The sequence below is a fragment of the Coenobita brevimanus genome, chromosome 50, assembly GCF_032717465.1.
Source record: "Coenobita brevimanus isolate Jiangsu-jjx chromosome 50, ASM3271746v2, whole genome shotgun sequence".
Classification (NCBI taxonomy): Eukaryota; Metazoa; Arthropoda; class Malacostraca; order Decapoda; family Coenobitidae; genus Coenobita; species Coenobita brevimanus.
Window position 1 is genome coordinate 53,507,718 of NC_137003.1, and position 19,609 is coordinate 53,527,326.

The 19,609-nt window shown below is 44.5% G+C and overlaps 1 protein-coding gene across 1 annotated transcript in view; it reads left to right on the forward strand.

The window, feature by feature from the left end:
- Positions 1-538: 538 nt before the first annotated feature.
- The window catches only part of LOC145399798 (uncharacterized), a 662,740-nt gene continuing 643,669 nt past the window's right edge, over positions 539-19,609 (forward strand). The window contains exon 1 of the mRNA XM_080272347.1: positions 539-842. Coding sequence (XP_080128473.1) covers positions 539-842 — 304 coding nt within the window. The remainder of the gene's footprint in view (positions 843-19,609) is intronic.

A 19,609-nucleotide genomic window follows, 5' to 3' on the forward strand; every position in this document is an offset into this window, starting at 1 on the left:
AGGTATATGTAGGTGAGAGGAACAATGAGAAATAGGGATAGAAATAAATATCCTTCAGTTACAGCAGGAGATTTTAGATTCCCATATTCTCTGAGTTTGCTATAACAGAAAATGGCAGGTTTAGTGGGTGACTAGTTTATATGTTCAAACTTTCTTTACCACGTGAAGCTATGTTTTATACATAATATTTACTATTTAGCATTCTTACTTCTATCTGTGTGTGTGTGTGTGTGTGTGTGTGTGTGTGTGTGTGTGTGTGTGTGTGTGTGTGTGTGTCTTGCCTGACGCCGCATTGTGTGAGGGAGTAAATTTCTCATGGGGGTGCGACGAATTTCCAAATTGGCACAAAATTAAATTAATCGGAACGGAATCGGCACGTTTAATGGCAAAAGTGTCATATTTTGCAATTAAAAGTGTCGGTTCGCAATTCCTTTTCCGATTAGGTAATTAAATGTCGAGTCAGAAATTCGTCGCACTGGTTTCGCGGTTACTGTTATATATATAGATCTTTTTTTTTTCTTCCTTCCACAGAGGCAAAATGAAGGACAAGGAGAAGGGCAGGAGGGAGGACTGGTACCTACCCTGGGTGATCCGACCAGAGCTGATCAGAGCACAGCAGGAGTGGCAGAGAAGCAGCACTCCTCTTCCTGGCTCTTCCCCTCCACTCGCCTCCTCTCGCAAATCCCTCCCTCTCTCCACAGTTCCCCACAAGCCCCTCCCTCTCGCCACCACCTCCCTGCCTCTTTCCTCTAGCCCCCTCACCTCCTCCAGGGCCTCTCCAACGCCTTCCCGTCAACCGCCTGGCTCGCCGAAGAAGCGTCCTGTGGGCCCATCAGTCAGTCGTGAGTATCCCCTTAAAATTCCTTGGTTTCTTTGGTGCGTTTAAGCCCGCCCGTTTTCTCTCTGTGTTGTTTACATTATCGTTCATATGATGTTTGTTTTTATTTCGTTCGTATCTAATCTTCGAGGTGTAGCACTCTGATCGTGTTTGGTGATTTTGGTTTAGGGGCTTATTAGTTCACATAAATGAGCTTGTGGTTTACTCTTTTTTGTGCCACTACTTGTAACTAGGTCAATGTCTCTCTCCGTGTTAGCTGCGGTCAGAGGTGTGGCTTGGTATGTTTACTGTGGGTACTGTTATGATAGCCAGGGAAAAACAGAGGAGGGGGGATCTGGAATGGCAGTAAGGGGAAGTACAGTGAATAATACCATACAAGGCCAGAGTGAACGGTTAATAGGTCTCTGCTAATTGGCGACCAGTCAGGTGAAGCGCTGCAGGCCGCAAGAAACAAAGAAGATTTACTGGGTACTTTTTTTCTTTTTTCCTTTCTGCAGCGGCGAGTGCACTAACCCTCGATACCTGAGAGAGAGAGAGAGAGAGAGAGGTGCTTGAACTATTATGCACTGCTCTTCGCGTCTTCGGACACTACAATCGCGGTCATGAATTCCCGTCATTTCATATCGCTGCTGCAAGACCACTACATTCCATTAAGATGAACCTCTCGTGATGAAGGGGTTAAAAGTCACCTCCATAGGCCCCTTCAGTGTGATGACGTGTACAGTTATTCTTGCAGTTACCAGGCGACCTTGGGAAGATATAACGTGGTGAAGATTAACACACACACACACACACACACACACACACACACACACACACACACATTCCATAATCACCTCACTTTCGATGTCAACTTTTTATATATCTTTGCTATCTATTTTTGTTCCTATTCGCTGGAGGGAAGGTTTCTTGTTGTAAGCGATTTATCTGACAAATACACAACGGATAAGTGTTTGCATCTTCTCTGCTTTAAAGTCTGATTATTTCAAGATTTATTTCGTTAGTAAAAGCAAAATGGGAAAGCTCAATGAAGTACGGATAATAAGAGTGAATGTCGGACCCATTATTTATACAGCCTTATTTGTTCAGGTCACCTAATATCTTTGCATATATTTTTGTACACATGGAAGGCTTAATGAAGGTCGAGAGAGAGAGAGAGAGAGAGAGAGAGAGAGAGAGAGAGAGAGAATAATGTGATACGGTAGCCTTGACCGCGTGTGGGATGTCAACAAATGAAGAGTGACGCGTACCTAAAGGGTTATTAGATCAGGGTTGTGGAGCGGACTTTCTCTCTCTCTCTCTCTCTCTCTCTCTCTCTCTCTGAAAAGAAAAAAATCATAATAATACCTGAAAAACGGAAATGAAAAACTCCCCAAACGAGCTGATTTGGGTCAGGTTGGACTTATGAAATCGGCCGTGAAATGAAGTCCCGGCCAACCCACGTCCGTCGGCCGTAATGGGTGCTGAGCGGGGTTTGGGCGTGGGGGAGGGCTGGTTGGATGAGGGGGAGAAGGGAGGGGAAGGAGGGATAAAAAAGAAGGAATGGGTGTAGCAGGGAGTGGGAGGTTGGATGAAAAGGGAGAGAGATTGTTCTGTATTGATAACTGTATATTGATTGTGTGTGTGTGTGTGTGTGTGTGTGTGTGTGTGTGTGTGTGTGTGTGTGTTTAAGAGAAGGACTGTTGGTACTGTGAGAAAGTTTGCGTGTGTGTGTGTGTGTGTGTGTGTGTGTGTGTGTGTGTGTGTTTGCGCAAGCGTGTGTATTTGACTGGTTAATCGTATGCATGTGTATGTATGATTGTTTAAGAGATACTCTGTGTGTGTGTGTGTGTGTGTGTGTGTGTGTGTGTGTGTGAATGGGTATGTGTGCCTGTCTGTATGTGTGCGTGTACTTTTATGTGCGTTTGTGTATGTGGACACCTTTGGCCCCAGGCTTGTCGCTAACCATCTGTGTAGGCGAAAGAAGAGGCGAGGGGTAAGGGGAAGAGGGGGGGAAAGGAGGAATTGGGGTCCGGTAGGGGCATGAGTAGTGGTTGGGAGGGTAGGAGGGGAGGGAGGTAGAGAGGAGAGAGCACAGTGTGGGGTAAAGGATTGTGAAGGAGGGGGAGGAGAAGTACAAAGGAGTAAGGATAGAAAAGGAAGTGGAAAGGGCTTATATGGGATGTGTAGAAGGTTGAGGAAGGGTAGGAGGAAAGGGAAGTAGGGCGTATGAGGGCTGAGAGAGGAAGCGGGTTGAGGGGTGGGGGAGAGAGAGAGTTGGGAGAAGGGGAAATAGGAGGAGAAGGGAGCGGATGTGGGTATGGATAAAGGTTAGGAGAAGGTGGAGGAGGAAGGGAGTGTGGGGTTGACAGGGGGAAGGATATGGGAAAAGGGTGGGTAGAAGGAGTAGGACGTGGGAATGCTGACGGAGGGGAGATGGATGGGGAATGGCTGAAGGAAATTAATAGGATACAGGATACGTGCAGTAGGTCACCTGTCCCATATTACAGTGCGTTTATCCTCACCTGACACAGATGCCCAGCGCCTTTCAGTTCAGGTGAAGGTTAAGTTTTGTCACAGTAAGGGTTCAGCCACTCTTGCTCCAAGCATGTGATCGACGAGATGAAACGATGCACCGGGTTAGAGCTGCTGTTGTATTCGAGTCTGAACATTGGATGGACACCTGAGCCTCGTTTCCTCGTGGCGATCACATGTAAGGGGGCTAGTGTCTCCTGGCCTTAAAAGGGTCGATTGGGCTAATAACCAAGGAGACCTATTCCTGTTTCTTCATTAATGTTTATTGAATTCCATGCAGCCACAACTTTGTATTAAAATTGTGAGAGTGGTCCAGTTCTGTCAGCTGAAAATAACCCAACTATAGATAGCTTCTGTTTAAGACATGACCAAACAGTACAATTAATCCGTAGGTGACGAAAGGCTACTCCTAAGCTGAATAAAATCGTCTGGCTTTAAGGAGAATATAATAGCTAAGAAATTCCACGTCCTGAAAGCTTACCACAAATACAGCGAAGACCCCTCCCCCCGCTCCCCCCAGCGTCCCATCCACCAGAGCTGAAGCCGACAGGAAAAGGTGAGAAGGAACACCATGCAATATAGGAAATGTGAAAGGAAAAATTTTTATGAACGGACAAAAGGAATACTCATAATACTTAATTATATAATGGACGGAGGAAAGAAGGATGGGTGAAAGGAGGTGTGTGTGTGTGTGTGTGTGTGGAGGTTGCAGAGGGAAAAAGAACGAAAGTGGATGGGAGAGACTAGGAAAGGGAGGCGAGAGGATTAGGGAGAGGGATTGGGTATGTGTGTGTAGAGGGGGAAAGGGAGGGGTGTAAGAAGTAGGTAAGGGGAGTCTAGTGGGGGGGGAGAGAAGTGTGTAAGGAGGGGGAGGAATATGTATGTGTGAAGGGGAACGGGAGGGAGAAGTGTTGGTAGGGAGGAGGGTGAGTGTAGGGTTGCGGGGAGGAGTGTTAGGGAGTAGGGTGAGTGTAGGGCGGGGAGGAGTGTTGGTGGGGGAGAGTGGTGTCCAGGGGTTGGGGTATGGTGGTGTACACTGGAGGGTATGTCACGATAGAGGTAAGGTAGGCATTTGTCCACGTCAGGGGAAGGCAGGAGAGGCAGGGAGAAGAGCCGGGGAGGAGAGGCGGAAGGAGGGGAGCAGGGAGAAGAGCCGGGGAGGAGAGGCGGAAGGAGGGGAGCAGGGAGAAGACGAGGAAGGAGAAAAGAGGGAGGCAACAAGGTAGGAGGGAGGAGGAAAGAAGTAGGCACGGAGGAAAAGAGAAGAGTAGGTAGGAGGGAGACGGGGAGAAGTGATGGAATGGGTAAGGCACTGAAACAAGCTGGCCGAGGGACACGAGGGAGAGAATAAGGAGAGATCGTGGATAAGGGAGCAGAAATGGACGTGGGCAGGTCACACATATCGTAGGCGAGAAATAAGACGAACAAACAGGGTATCAGGAGGAAAGCAAACCCACTTTTTTTTCAGTCATTTCTTACGTACGCTTCGAGGATAGAACGTGTCTGGCCTCTCCATATTCTTGCTGATTGCACTCTGTAATATGGGATGCATGCTGATCCATACATATCCGTCAAAACTCAAGGGATGGCTTTCTCTTAGCAGACTTTAAGCATAGGGCCGGTAGAGCGACAAGCCAGGTAAAGAGGGAAATGAAGAGAATAATAGAGAACAAGATAAAAAAATAAAACCCTCAAATATTCTGGGAGTAAACGAAACACATTATATTATTTGGGTAGAGTCCTTCCCCCTCTGCAGTGGTTTGTATGAAGCTGAATAGATAGGTAGAGACAAGGAGCGAAGCAAGCTAGAGGGAGGAAGACAGGCATGGAGGCAGGAAGGGAGAAGGAAATTGAAAGTAGAGTAAATTAGTAGGAAACTGACAGGCAGACAGAAGTGACAGAGAGAAAAAGAGAGAGAGAGGGGGGGGGGCTTGCATTCCATCCCCTATCCCTGCTCTACCCTAATACCTTCACACCTAAATTTACCCACATTCTGGGAAATACATGGTAACCCTCTCTTCCTGTCCTTTCCATCCTTCTCCATACCCTCCCATCTCTCTCTCTCTCTCTCTCTCTCTCTCTCTCTCTCTCTCTCTCTCTCTCTCTCTCTCTCTCTCTCTCTCTCTCTCTCTCTCTCTTTCTCTCTCTCTCTCTTCCGTCCATTGTAGCAGATGAAGGGAGTGAAATGATTACTCTCACTCATGTATGGATGGATGATTGGGCTGTTGGATGGCTGGATTGCTTGATAGGTTGGTGGGCAAACGGATGGATGGTTGGGTGGATGAGTAAAGGGATGAATTGATGATTGAAATGGATAGATGGATTAATAGATGGATAGATAAACGAACGGTTGGATAGACAGAGGAAGGGATTGATGGATAGATTGAAATGAGGTGATGGATGGAAGTATGAGTTAGTGAAAAGTTTAAGAATTTATGCATGTCACTCTTCCACATTCTCTCTCTCTCTCTCTCTCTCTCTCTCTCTCTCTCTCTCTCTCTCTCTCTCTCTCTCTCTCTCTCTCTCTCTCTCTCTCTCTCTCTCTTATTATTATTATTATTATTATTATCATGTTCTATCCTCATTATCCCACTTTCACTTTCCTTGCACTCCCTCTCTCCCTCCCTCCCTCCCTCCCTCCATCCTTCCCTCCTGTCCTTCGCCTTGGGCTGTCTCTCCCATTTTTGGCCTTCCTGTCATTCCTTTCTTTCACCAGTCCATTTCCTTTCCTAGCAACTTTACCCCCATTTTCCTCCTTTCTTCCCTTTCTTTTCTTCCTCTTCCATTTCCGTTCCTTTTTTGGCAGATTTCCCCACCTTATCCGTCTCCTCCCTTCCTTTCCCCTCCCTTCTTAGGCCCCAGTTATCAAATGTTTACTACCTTTCACATCTTTCTTCATTTTCCTCTCATACTCCTTCTAATCGGATATTCCATCACCTCTCTCCCTGAGCCTCTGAGATATCTGTTTATTATTTTTCCTCAATGTTTCCGTGGATATTGCTTGTGTCGTGACTTGCCCCGTAACTCAGGTTTCCTCTTAAGGTAAAATTATTCCCTCGACCCCGTGTTTATATTTATGAGTTACCTGTTTTTAGTCCTTCATGTTCAGCAGTGGTCAGTGCAGCAGTCTGCCCACTACACTACAGTCCTTCCCTCTGCTTCTAAACCCCAGGCTTTCAAGCGCAGTCTGTCCAGACATATTGAAATGAGGCGATCTTAATTTTGGTCGTCCGTTGTTTTTCTCTGGAAGGAACGATTCTGCATATATATATATATATATATATATATATATATATATATATATATATATATATATATACGGTATGCAGAATTTCCACACTCGACGACGGAATTGTTGAAAAGGTTCAAGAAAATGTTGAAGGTCACAGAGCACGGTAAAACTGCTCTCTCTCTCTCTCTCTCTCTCTCTCTCTCTCTCTCTCTCTCTCACACACACACACACACACACACACACACACACACACACACACACACACACACTCACACAACTAGTGATGTCCTTCCTGCTTAATCAGTAATATTTCCAGAGCTGGTGTTTTTTTTAATTAGCTCGTAACCCCAGACCTGTAAATGAATTATTGACCTGCGACTGTACTTTTAAACATGCTCAGAGGTTAACGCTATGCTGGTTGTCGCTCCTCCTCACTTGTACGCCATTCGCGCTTGTGCAGGTATTGTCTGTGCTCCCCTCCTTCCTAATATTGAGTATCTAGCCTATCCTTCCCACCCACTTCTTTCCTCCCTCCCTACCCCCCCCCAATTCTTCCCACCTTCTCGTTTCTCTCCTTCTGCTATCCTCGTCCCTTCCTGTCCTCACCCTCCCTCACATTCTCTCTTTCTCTGCCTCCTCTCTTCACATCCTCTCTTTCTATCCTTTTGCTCTTCTCTCTCCCTACCCTCTCAGTCTTCCTCTTTCAGCCATCTCCTCTCACTCTCCTCTTTTTCTCTCTTCCCTTCTGTTCCTGTCTTCCCCAGTTTCCCCTCCCCTCCCTCCACTCCCTTCTTTTTCTCTTCCTATTTTTCCATTCCTCTCCTTTAGTAACCTCCCTTCTTCTTTCCCATCTCATCCTGCCTCTCCCTATCAGTCCCATCCATCCCTTCACTGTCTCTCCCTTCTTTTTTTTCTGCTTCCTTTCCCACTCTCCCCTTCCGTGCCCTTCCTTCTCCCCTAACCTCCTTTTCCATTCCCAGCCTCCCCTCCCCACGCTCCCCTATCTCTCCTTACCCCCTACCCCTCCCCCTTCCACCCCTCTGACCTTCACCCTCCATATATTCCATCCTTAATGTGCTCTTTCTCACTGTTTTCCTGCCGGCGGTTTGTCTGGGGAAAAGAATGGTTGAGGGCATAATAATTTTTTCATGTAATATTCCTTTAACCATTTCAGGGACAGAACGATGTCTATTAGTTATTATTTCTACCGCCAAACTATTTTTTTTTTTTCTTATGAGACCTCTTGAAGTGAAGGGGTTAATGTTGCTTGAAGTGAAGGGGTCTTTGTAAACGATGATGTTTATTTATTTATTTATTTATTTATTTATTATAATGGAGTCTCAAAGAAGGGCATTTCCTATGTTTTTAAAGTACGGGATTTGTTTTTATATTGCTTAAACCGATTTCTATGAGAATGTTTAAAGTATTTCGTGTGTGTGTGTGTGTGTGTGTGTGTGTGTGTGTGTGTGTGTGTGTGTGTGTGTGTGTGTGTGTGTGTGTGTGTTGGAGAAGCTGAGGTAGTGCAGTGATAAGCACACTTGTCTGACAGTGTGTAAGTCCCTTGTCTAGAATTGGAACCCCCTATGAGGCGAAAATTAAATTGAATGCTGGTAGGATGTCCCTTCATGTATTTCCGTATGTTTATGCTGTGTCGATTCTGTCAATGGATATATAGACTCCTACCATCAAAAACATAGCTACTGCAACACTTAGGCCTTCACATACATCACATCTAACAGACACTATCGCCTCCCCATTTACTCTTCGCCAGCATGGGGAAAGGTTAGATATTGACCACCACTCTCGTACCAGGGAGAAGGTCCGGACCCTGGCAGTGAACTTAATATGGACTGAAATAGATATAGGTTTGTGTGGTTCTTTTTTATATATATATTTTGTCTGAAGCGAAAGAGATTATTTTGTGGTAATGTTTAAAGTTGTATTCTGAATTGTGTGAAGTGCAGAGAAAGTTATATTCTGTGGTGTGAAGGAATATCTTTTTTGTATAAAGGTCGATGATCTTAGTGTTTTATATTTTTCTTACAAATTTTAACACTTCTTGGTTCATACTTTGATTTCTCTCTCTCCCTTCCTCCCTCCCTCCCTCCCTCTCTACCCCTCCATTTCCCCCTCCCCCCTTCCATTCTCTCCTCACCTCTCTCTTGTTCTCTCCCTTTCTTCCTTCACTTCTCTAACCTCATTCGTCTTTCTTTCCTCTCACCTTCTCTCGTCTCACTTATTTTCTTCCCCTTTCATCACCTCTCTTCTTGTCTCTCATTTTCTTTCGTCTCTCCTCTTTTCTCATCTTTTCTGTATTCTTTCCTTTCTTGGCCAATGCACTCCTCTCTTCTTAGTTTATTCTTTCTTCCTCTCTCCTTCTCTACTCTTTCTCTCTTCTCTTCTTTCTACTCGCTCGTTGCTTCATCCAGGAACGGTGGGTGGAGGAGAAACGGCAGAGAAAAGCTGAGGAAGAAAAAGGGGGGAAGGATGATTGGAGAAAAGGAAGAATGAAAGAGAAGATGAGAGGAAACAAAAATGACAGGAGAGAGGAGGAGGAGGAGGAGGAGAAGAAGAAGAAGAAGAAGAAGAAGAAAAAAAAGAGATACGAGGAGAGAAGGGGGAAGACTGAAAGGAAGGGGAGAGGGTGGGAGTGAGAAGAGAGTCGGATGGGGGAGGGGGAGGGACGGAAGGCGGGAGAGAAGAGAAGAGAAGAGAGGGGGGAGAGAAGAGAAAGGAGGGGGAGGAGCAGGAAGCTGGGGTGTATATTAGTAACGTCGCCTCATCCTTCATTCTTGCTATTTCCTGCCAGCATGAGAAACGAGGAGGAGGAGGTGGAGGAGAAAAGGAGTAGGAGGAAGAAGGAAAGGAGAGGAAGAAGAGGAGGAGGAAGAGGACGAGGAGGAGAGAGAGCGAGAAAGGTGAAATCCGGGATGTGAGAGGGAGGCATTAGAAAGGATTAGGGCAGGTAAAAAATGCTTTGATTTTCTTCCCTTTTTTGACCCAATCTCTCTCTCTCTCTCTCTCTCTCTCTCTCTCTCTCTCTCTCTCTCTCTCTCTCTCTCTCTCTCTCTCTCTCTCTCTCTCTCTCTCAATTTATTCATCTATCTATTACTACACTGTTTCTGCTGCTGCCATCAGTACCACAACTACCATCGCAACTACCACAAGTACCACCACCATTACCACAACAGTTACAGCCAACGCCGCCACTACCATATCTACCACTACCTTACAACACCTACAACCACTACCATCAACACGACTACTGCAGATATCACCACCACTACTCCTATAAAAACTACCACTCCCATGACGTCCTTCACTCCAACCACTACCACCACTACAACCATCACTGCCATAACTACCACCATCACCACTATCACAACTACTACTGCTGTCATAACTAACTCTGACCACCACTACCACGACAGCCACCCCCAGTACTTCCAGTGCTGCAACTACACACCACTACCACAATCATCCCCACAGCTACCACAGTCACTACCACCACTACCACAATCACCAGTCACCATCACCAGAACTATCACAATCACTGCCAGAACAACCACAATCGCTGGCAGGCCTGGCAGACGCGACAGGTGATTGCTGTAATGCGTTCCCTCTCTGGTGCGACAGATGGAGAGGAGAGAGAGAGAGAGAGAGGTGCGAAGGGAGTGTGGGAGAAGAGAAAAAGAATCATGCAATAAACTATTACTTTGAGATCCATCGCCGGTATTCTCTCTCTCTCTCTCTCTCTCTCTCTCTCTCTCTCTCTCTCTCTCTCTCTCTCTCTCTCATATAGATAGATAGATCGATAGATGCTGTATATGCAAAAAAGTCATCAGAGTATTTGTTAAGGTCATAAGGGTGCTCCACAGGTAGGCAGAAATAGCGTAGGCAGGAAATTAGGTAAGGAGCGTTATTAGGGCAGGTGGAGGCAGGGGGAGGAAGGTAGGTACTGAGGAGGAGGAGGAGGTGGAGTGGAGGAGAAGGGGTTGGATTAGAGGAAGAAGAGGAGGGACGGAGAACTGAACATATGATAGGTAGTGGGTTGGTGGAGATGGAGAAATAATGGATGAAAAAAGAGAAAGAATGAGGAGGAGAGATAATGCAATGGAAGAAGAGAGGGAGGGAGGGAGGGAAGGAAGCAACGAAGGAAGGAGGAAGGGAGTAAATGAGATGGAAGAAAGGAGGGAAAGAAGGAATGGGTTACGTAGGAATTTAGTAGGAAGAACATGAAAGGAAGCGAGAGGGAAGAAAGGAAAGAAGGAAAAGTAAGGAAAGAAGGACAGAGGGAAGATAGAAGAGGGAGAGAGAGAGGAAGGGAGGGAGGAGCAAGACTAGGAAATACATCATGAAAGACAAAGGAAGAGATAAGAAAAGATGAATAGGAGAAAGGAAGGGATGGAAGAAGTGTGACAGTCTGGTGGCGAAGAAGGAAAGGCAGGATGAACGAAGGAGGTAGGGAAGGAGGAATGGAGGAAGAGGGAAGGGAAGGAGGGTCGGGGAGAGAAGAAGGAATGGAAAAATATTATAGAAGAAGAAAAGGGGGGAAAGAGGAAAGTAGCACGAGAAGAGAAGGGAGGGAACGTGGGAAGAAAGAAGATGTATAGGGAGGAAGACAGGAGGGGAAGGGAAAAAGGAAGGAAGGAAGGAAGGGAGAGAAAAACCAAAAAGGAAGGGACGGAAAATATAAGGATTCATGGAAAAGAGGAGAGAAAGGAAGGAGACGAGAGAGAGAGAGAGAGAGTGTTGGTACCCCACATCTTGGCTCAGGATGTAGTTCAAAAATGTGCCGGCAGGGCTGTGGTCCGCTGCCAGGTACCCCCCCCCCTCTCTCTCTCTCTCTCTCTCTCTCGTGGATTCTTTACATATTTTGCTCTTTTATATTAATGGCCATAATCTCTGTCTTTCAGTCTTTCATATTTTTTCTCCCCCTTCCTTCTTTTTATCTCCTTTTCTCCATCCTTTTCCTTCTTTCCCTCCCTCCCTATCTGTCTTCTCTCTTTCTCCCATCCCTTCCTCTCCTCTCGCACTCACACACCCCATCCCCTCCTCTCCCCTTCCTTCTTTCCTTCCCCCTCTCCCTCTTTCTCCCTATCCTCTCCTTTCCCCCCTCCCCCTCCCCCACCTCCATTCCATCTTCCCTCCTCCTCATTTCCCTGCTCCTTTCCCACACCTCCCCCCCCCCTCCCCCGCGGCCATCATCACTATCATCACCACCACCACAACTGCCACACCACCACAGCCACAGTCATTATTTTCACTACCACCATCACCAGCACCACAACCACCATCATTATTTTTACAACCACCATCATCAGCACTATCATCATTGTCAGATTTAGCATATCATCATCATCATCATCATCGCCACTACCACAACCACCACGACTACCTCCACCACCACTACAACGACTACCAACATCACAACCACCACACACTCACAACCACAACGACCACTACAACGACTACCAACATCACAACCACCACACACTCACAACCACAACCACCACCGGTAAACTCACAACCACAGCCGCCACCACCACATTCACAACCACCACAACCACCAGACTCACAACCACGGCCTCCACATCCAAGACCTACCATCAAACCCACCACTACCACAACTACCACCACAACCACAACTACCGGTACCACCACAACCACCACATCCATAACCTACCATCAAACCCACCACTACCACAACTACCACCACAACCACAACTACCACCACAGCCACAACTACCACCACTACCACAACTACCACCATCGCCCCCAGCCAACCATCGATATATTTTTATGACTTTAACATTGCGACCTGTCACCTGTCTGTCTGTCTGTCTGTCTGTCTCTGACCTTGAGGACGAGTGTGTGTCTGTCTCCTGCTGTTGCCGCCCTACACACACATACACACGCACACACACGCACATAATCATACATGCATACATAACATGCATATATAGACACAAATATATATCATACAGTACATAATCACATTCTCTCTCTCTCTCTCTCTCTCTCTCTCTCTCTCTCTCTCTCTCTCTCTCTCTCTCTCTCTCTCTCTCTCTCTCTCTCTCTTTCACACACACACAACACACACACACACACACACACACACACACAGTACCTAATTTAATACACAAATTATCCAAGTGACACCCTACCACCAACCCTTTCACTACAAAAACCGTCTTCCCTGTGCTGAATAAATCGTCTGGAGGTAACAAGAATAGGATACAGACATCATAGTTACAGAAGGGGTTATGGGGGCTTTGTAACCCTTCAGTCCATTGATGTATTATGTAGTTTCTTCTCCCTACTCCCAGACGATTTTATTCAGCTGTGGGGAGACCTTTTTTTTTAACTGGAGGGGTTAGATGGAGCCTTAATTAATCCCTCCACGGCTATAGATATGTCCTAAGGTGAAAAAAATCGTCTGTTTGTTAGAAGAAATAAAATGAAAAATGGGGCATATGGGTTAACCTTTTTTTCTAGTAAGCATTTTTCAGTTCTAAAATAAAATCCATCCCCCCCCCAAAAAAAAAAAAAAAAAAAAATAGATGGTCCATACTAGTAGAAGGGTTAGGTATCTTTTTTTAATTATATCTCTTTCATGATTCGATAATAATGATAATAAAAATAATAGCGGACAATTTTGAGCCCTTCCGTCTGATGATGTGTTTTTCCCATTTCATTCTTGCACCCTACAGACGATTAAGTTCAGCTGAGGAGAACGATTTTGAAATGAGGGAGGGGTTAGGTGCATCCCTCATTAACCCCTCACTCATACCTGTCATTTCCACCGTAATTAAAATCGTCTGAAAGTAGAAAGAAAAATAAAATGTTCCACCGAATTGAAAGGGTTGAGTATTTTCTTCTTTTTTGTTTTTGTCGCTTTGGGTAAACATGTTCGTGGAAAAAGTTGGCATTTTCTAAGTACTTTTTTGTTGCGGTTTGTTAAGTGTATTTTTTTTTCCTCTCCACTAAATCATGTTTTAATGTGTGTCTGAATGGCGATGGGGAGGGGGAGGGGAAGGACGAAGGGCGGAGGGGAGGGAGAGGGGGGGTTAAGGAGGGAAAGGAGGAGATGACAGAATGGAGGAAATGGGCCGAACGGAGAGAGGGGAGAAAAAGAGTGGAGATAGATAGATAGAAGGAACTTAAAATAGATAAGGAATAGGAATGAAGAATGAGGTGTCTGGCAACGAATATAATTAACAGAGAAAGACAAACGTAGAGATAGAAATGGATGGGAAAATAGGCCTATAGAGAAAACTAAGGACAAAGAATGGCTGGAACGTAAAACAGAAGAAACATAAGTAAGAAAAGAAAGAGAAGAAGAAGAAGAAAAGAAGTTGTAGAAGAAGAAAAAGAAGAAGATGAGGAGGAGGAAGAGAAAAAAAGAAGATGTCTGGAAGCTGCCAGTAGACACCTCTTTATGTGTCCTTCCCTGTCCTTCCTCCCCACCTTCTGCCCTCCCCTTTGCCCCCACACCATTCTCCTCTCCCCACTCCCTCCCTTCCCCTTTCCATTTCCCACTATAACTTTCCCACATCCTCCTCCCTTTCCCCTTTCCCCTCTCCACATCCTCCTTTCCACGCCCTTCTCCTCTCCTCTTCCATACCCTCTTCCCACTTCCTCCCTCCCCCTCCTCTCCTCCATACTCTCCTCTCCACGCCCTCTTTTCCTTTCTCCCTCACACCCTTCTCTCCATGCCCTCCTGCTCCCCCTTCTCCCTCCGCACCCTCCTTCCCCACGCCTTACTCCTTCCATGTCGCCTCATTACCAGACACGCTTCTCCTTTCTTTCCATAATCTCCCCCACCCCTTCCTGATGCCACACTTTTCCCCCCATCCATATTCTCTCCGCAGTTTCCTCTCTCCACTTCTTCCCACATCGTTCTCCCCTCTCTCTATGCCTCTCCTTCCCCTGCTTTTTCCCATTTCCTCTGACTCCACACTTCCTACACTCTAAATCTCACTCCCCACTGTTTATGCACCGCTTCCCCACGTTCCTTATGTGTCCTTCTCCTTCCCAATGCTTTTACGAAACTCTTTCCACTTCCTTCCCACACCGTCCTCCCCACATGTATCTCATTTATATATATAAATGTATGTATATATGTATGTGATCCGTCTTGCAATGATTACATTGCTGCTTATCCGAAATTAGCTTCTCAAAGGTTAGGCTTGCTGAACTGACTCCTTGCTTTCTTTAGTCCTGCTTGGTTTCCACTCTGCCAGGACATTATTCTCACCTGTGGGAAGTACGGCTCTCATACATAAGTCCACCCCTGCAACTCTTCTAAACAGGGTGGAATCAGAGGCTTTTCGTCTCATCAACTTACCTCCTGGAATCAAAAGGTATTCATCTCGTCAACCCCTCTTCTCTTACTGCGTCCCTCCACCCTCTCTTTCGTCACCACAGTGTTGCACCACTATCTCTTTACTATCTCTGCTGTAGTGCCTGTTTATCATCAAGCCTGTCTGCATGTGTGTCCCATTTCTTCATGTCCACAACTCAGCCGCACTGGGACAATCTGCCTCAGTCTGGCTTTCCTTCAGGCTATGACCCCCAGTCTCTAAAACTTGGTGTATCCAGGAATTTTGATATATAAGGATTTTTTTTTTTTTTTTTTTTTTTACGAAAGGAGGAAAAGGAAAGTACGTGTATGAGGGGTAGTGAAAAGAGGTAGTGAAAAGAGGAGGGTTCAAGGGGGAAAGAGGGAGGGGAAGGGGATGAGGTGAGGGGAGATGGAGAGATATGGGGAGGGAGTGAGGAAGGAAAAGACACAGGAAAGACGAAGGGGGGAAAGTGAACGACGAATGGAATGTGAAGGAAAACAGAGTGTAAGGGAAAGGCGAGAAAGGGATGTGGGGGTGGGGGGGGAATAGATGAGGGGGGGGAGGGCTGACTAGCGTGTTTTGCTCTCCCACTTTTTGTCCTGACTCTGTGGGAATTTGAGTGTGATCCACAGTTAACCTCGGACGTGCGTGTGCGTGCGTGTGTGTGTGTGTGTGTGTGTGTGTGTGTGTGTGTGAGTGTGTGTGTGTGTGTGTGTGTGTGTGTGTGTGTGTGTCAGGGAGAGAGAGAGAGTGTACATTAATGTCAAAGAATTTATATTTACAGTATGTCTTTTTTTATACATAATAGTACAAACACCAAAAACAAATTGGGTAGACGATTACAATTGATCTTTGTATTATATCATCATCATCATCATCATCATCACTCTTATCATGAAGGCTGCATCTAACCACTCCACTTCCCACAATACTTCATAACAAAAATAAAACACCGCTGACGTCCTCTGGCTGAAGGGGTTAGACATGTGATCAACCTGAAATTGCAGGAGCAGTGACATTATACCCCTTCAATACGATGGTGCCTATGTATTCTTTATTCAGACGCTTTTACTGAGGGTAGGTGAGGCCTGTTGTGGTGAAGGGATTAGATAGATAGATTGATAGACAGACAGACAGACAGGGATAGAGCTGTCATGTGTGGAAGATATTAACATTAAATATCTAGGCTGAAATGAGACAGGAGAGGAGAAAGAGGAGGAAGAAAAGAAGGAGAGTTGAAGTGGGGCCAAACCAAGTCCAGTCCTCAGTGTCGCTCCGGCAGTGGTTGGGGGAGGGTGTTGCCGCTCCCCGTGTGTTCCGTGCTCCTGTGTGTTAGTGTTCCGCCCCGTTCTCTCTCTCTCTCTCTGTGTTCCGTCGTGCTCCAGGGGGCTTGAAAATGGGGGCGTTCCTCAGCCAGCGGAAGGAACGTGTATGTTGAACGGCGGGAATATACATGAACGCCTTCCAGTGTATTTTTAAAGTTTTCGTCAGTCGGTTTTACATGTGAACTGGGAAAAGGTGGAAATTATATGAGGGAAGTTTGGCATCCGAATTAGAGAGAGAGAGAGAGAGAGAGAGCTATATTTATTTTTAGCAGGGTTTTGTGGTGTCCATGGAGCGGTTTTGAGGGTCGTATGGAAAAGATGGAATTAATTTGAGAAAAGTTTGGCGCGGGAATATAAAAGTTTCTGTGATTTTTATGGAGACATTGATCTTCCTTTTATTTATTTATTTATTTATTTATTTATCCAGTTATTCATTGTTTATTTATTTGTGTATTTGGTGAGTGGTTTTGAACTGGAGGTGAAAAAGCGGATGTAATAATGAAAAAAAAAACAATTGAGATTAGAATGAAAAGATTAGGTTTAGAAGCAGCCGATTTTTATTTATCATTGTTTATATTTGGGAGTGGTTTTGGATATTAATAAAAGATGGAATTAATTGGAGAAAAAAATAACAGAGTGAAAAAGTTACATACACAGTAAAACCAGGAGATTTTTTGTCTTAATTCTGAAGTTTTTTTGGTGGTTTAAATGTGCACTGAAAAGCTATAATAAATTACAAAATAATTAAACCTATGATTTATTTAGGAATTTTGAACCATAAAAACCGTCAAACATATTTTCAGGTTTTTTTTTTTTTTTTTTGTTTTTTTTTTTTTTCAGGTGATTGATTTTGAATATAGACTGAAAAGAGTGAACTGGAGAATAACATTATAATTCTAATCTGAAACTGACCATTACTTTTTTTATTTTCATTTCTGTACCCAGGTTTGTGATGTATGTATCGTGGGTAACGCATCTGATATTGCAAAATGTATAAGCTGAATGTGTGGATAAACCCAGAGTGAATGAAGATAATAATAATAATGATAATAATAATAATAATGATAAATGATAATAATAATAATAATAAAATAGTAATAAACTCAGAGTGAATGAAGATAATAATAATAATAATGATATTAATAATAATAATAATAAGAAGAAGAAGAAGAAGAAGAAGGAGAACGATGATGGTAATGATGATGATGAAAATAATAATAATAATAATAATAATAATAATAATAATAATAAGCAGAATAAGAAAAATAAAACTGTTCAAAATCTCAGCCAGTTACTTGACCTTCAGATAAAAAATTATAAATAAAGAAAATCCATTAGAATAATATATGAGTTTGAAATTTGAAAAAAAATATATATATATCATAATATTTGAAGGAACACATAATACAGATCACCTTTATTAGTGTAATAATTCATGTTATTAATTAAAGTAGATAGTTAAAAAAATCACAAAATAAAAACAAAAGTAGGAGAAAAAATATATACGTAAATCACTGGAAATAACGAGAAAAAATAAAAAGGAAAGTGATTCATTTACCATATCGTTCAGGGGGAAAAATAACAAGGGGTGAAATGACCGAAAATGAATGAACATAAGTGAATAACAGTGAACGACAGGATGAGAGTGAATTGAAAGGGGAAATATAAGGGAATTAAGGTAACGGAGCGATAAGTTGTGGGAAAGAAGGGGGGGACGGGGGGGAAGGGGAATTGAGGAGGGGAAGATGAATGTGGAAGGGGGTTAGGGAGGGGGAAGGGGAAGGGGGGGCAGGAGGGGGTCATTTGTTTTTGAGAATAGTGGGTGTATATTCGGCTTAAGGGGGCAGAGGTGGAGAGTTCAGGGGTGATTTTGTGTGTGTGTGTGTGTGTGTGTGTGTGTGTGTGTGTGTGTGTGTGTGTGTGTGTGTGTGTGTGTGTGTGTGTGTGTGTGATCTAGGTTGTTTGTATCTGTTTGCTCGTTAGTGTTCCTGTGTTTGTGAGTGTGCGTGGTGGTATGTGTCATTGAGTGTGAATGCGTTTATGTATGTCCGTGTGAGTCTGAAAAAATGCACTGCTGCGTGTGTGTGTTCGTGTGTGCTTTGAATGTCCTTGTGTAGTTACTTGTGTGAGAATGTGTTGCTGAGTATGTTTGAATTTGCTTGTACGTGTGTGTGTGTATATATATATATATATATATATATATATATATATATATATATATATATATATATATATATATATATATATATATATATGTGTGTGTGTGTGTGTGTGTGTGTGTGTGTGGTTAATACTCCACACACGCATAACAAATTAGCGACTGGTGTTGTTGACCATTAGCGGGATCGGTACTTGAGGCAGCGTTGAAATCTCTCCGAATATTCCCGTTTTTGGACAAGCATATTTGGATAGGCAAAACACACGCACACACGAACAAGGAAACGCACAGGATGGGCCAGTCACACACACACACACACACACACACACTTGCACGGGCCCTCACACAGCAAGCACATGCACAGTACAAGGAATCAGAAATGCTTTGTTCAGTAAATATAGGACTGGAGCCCGCTGTACAAGAACACTCACTTTAGTAAAAACGTACATAGGTTACATGAATGGTATGGCAAACACCAAGGCTTGTGCAAGAAAAGCACTGCACAAGTATACACAGGATAGTTAACGCACATGAGCAAGGGAATATAAGGGGATGTAAGTGCACATGAACGTACATAAAATCTTTTACGTGCACATACATACATACATGGACAAGCTTGGATTACGCCTGACGTTATACTTACACGGCCTGGCAAGGACACCAAGACACGGACACATTCTTGCAAGCACAGCCATACATTCACGCGCACATACGTACATACATACATTCATAGCTTCATGTATACGGAAAATGCTACGTACATAAATACATACATGCATGCCTACATATATACACACATAAATACATACATACATACTGTACATACATACACACATATATGCACAAATTTAGCAACATCACACACACACACACACACACACACACACACACACACACACACACACACACACACACACACACACACAAAACGTCAGACCCGGCGAAAAGGTCAGGCTTGGCAGATTTTCACAACACTCCTGCCCTCCCCTCCCCTGCCTTCCTTCTCCCCCTTCCCTTCCCTTCATATCCCCTCCCCTCCCCTGCCGTTGCCTTCCGTGCTTTCTTTTGCTCTGTCTTTCTCTCCCTTTCCATACCCTGCCTTCTTCTCCCCTGTACACCCTGCCTTACCCTACCATACTACACCCTTTCCTACCCTACCCCACCCTTGCTTACCTTAACAGCATTCACCAAACC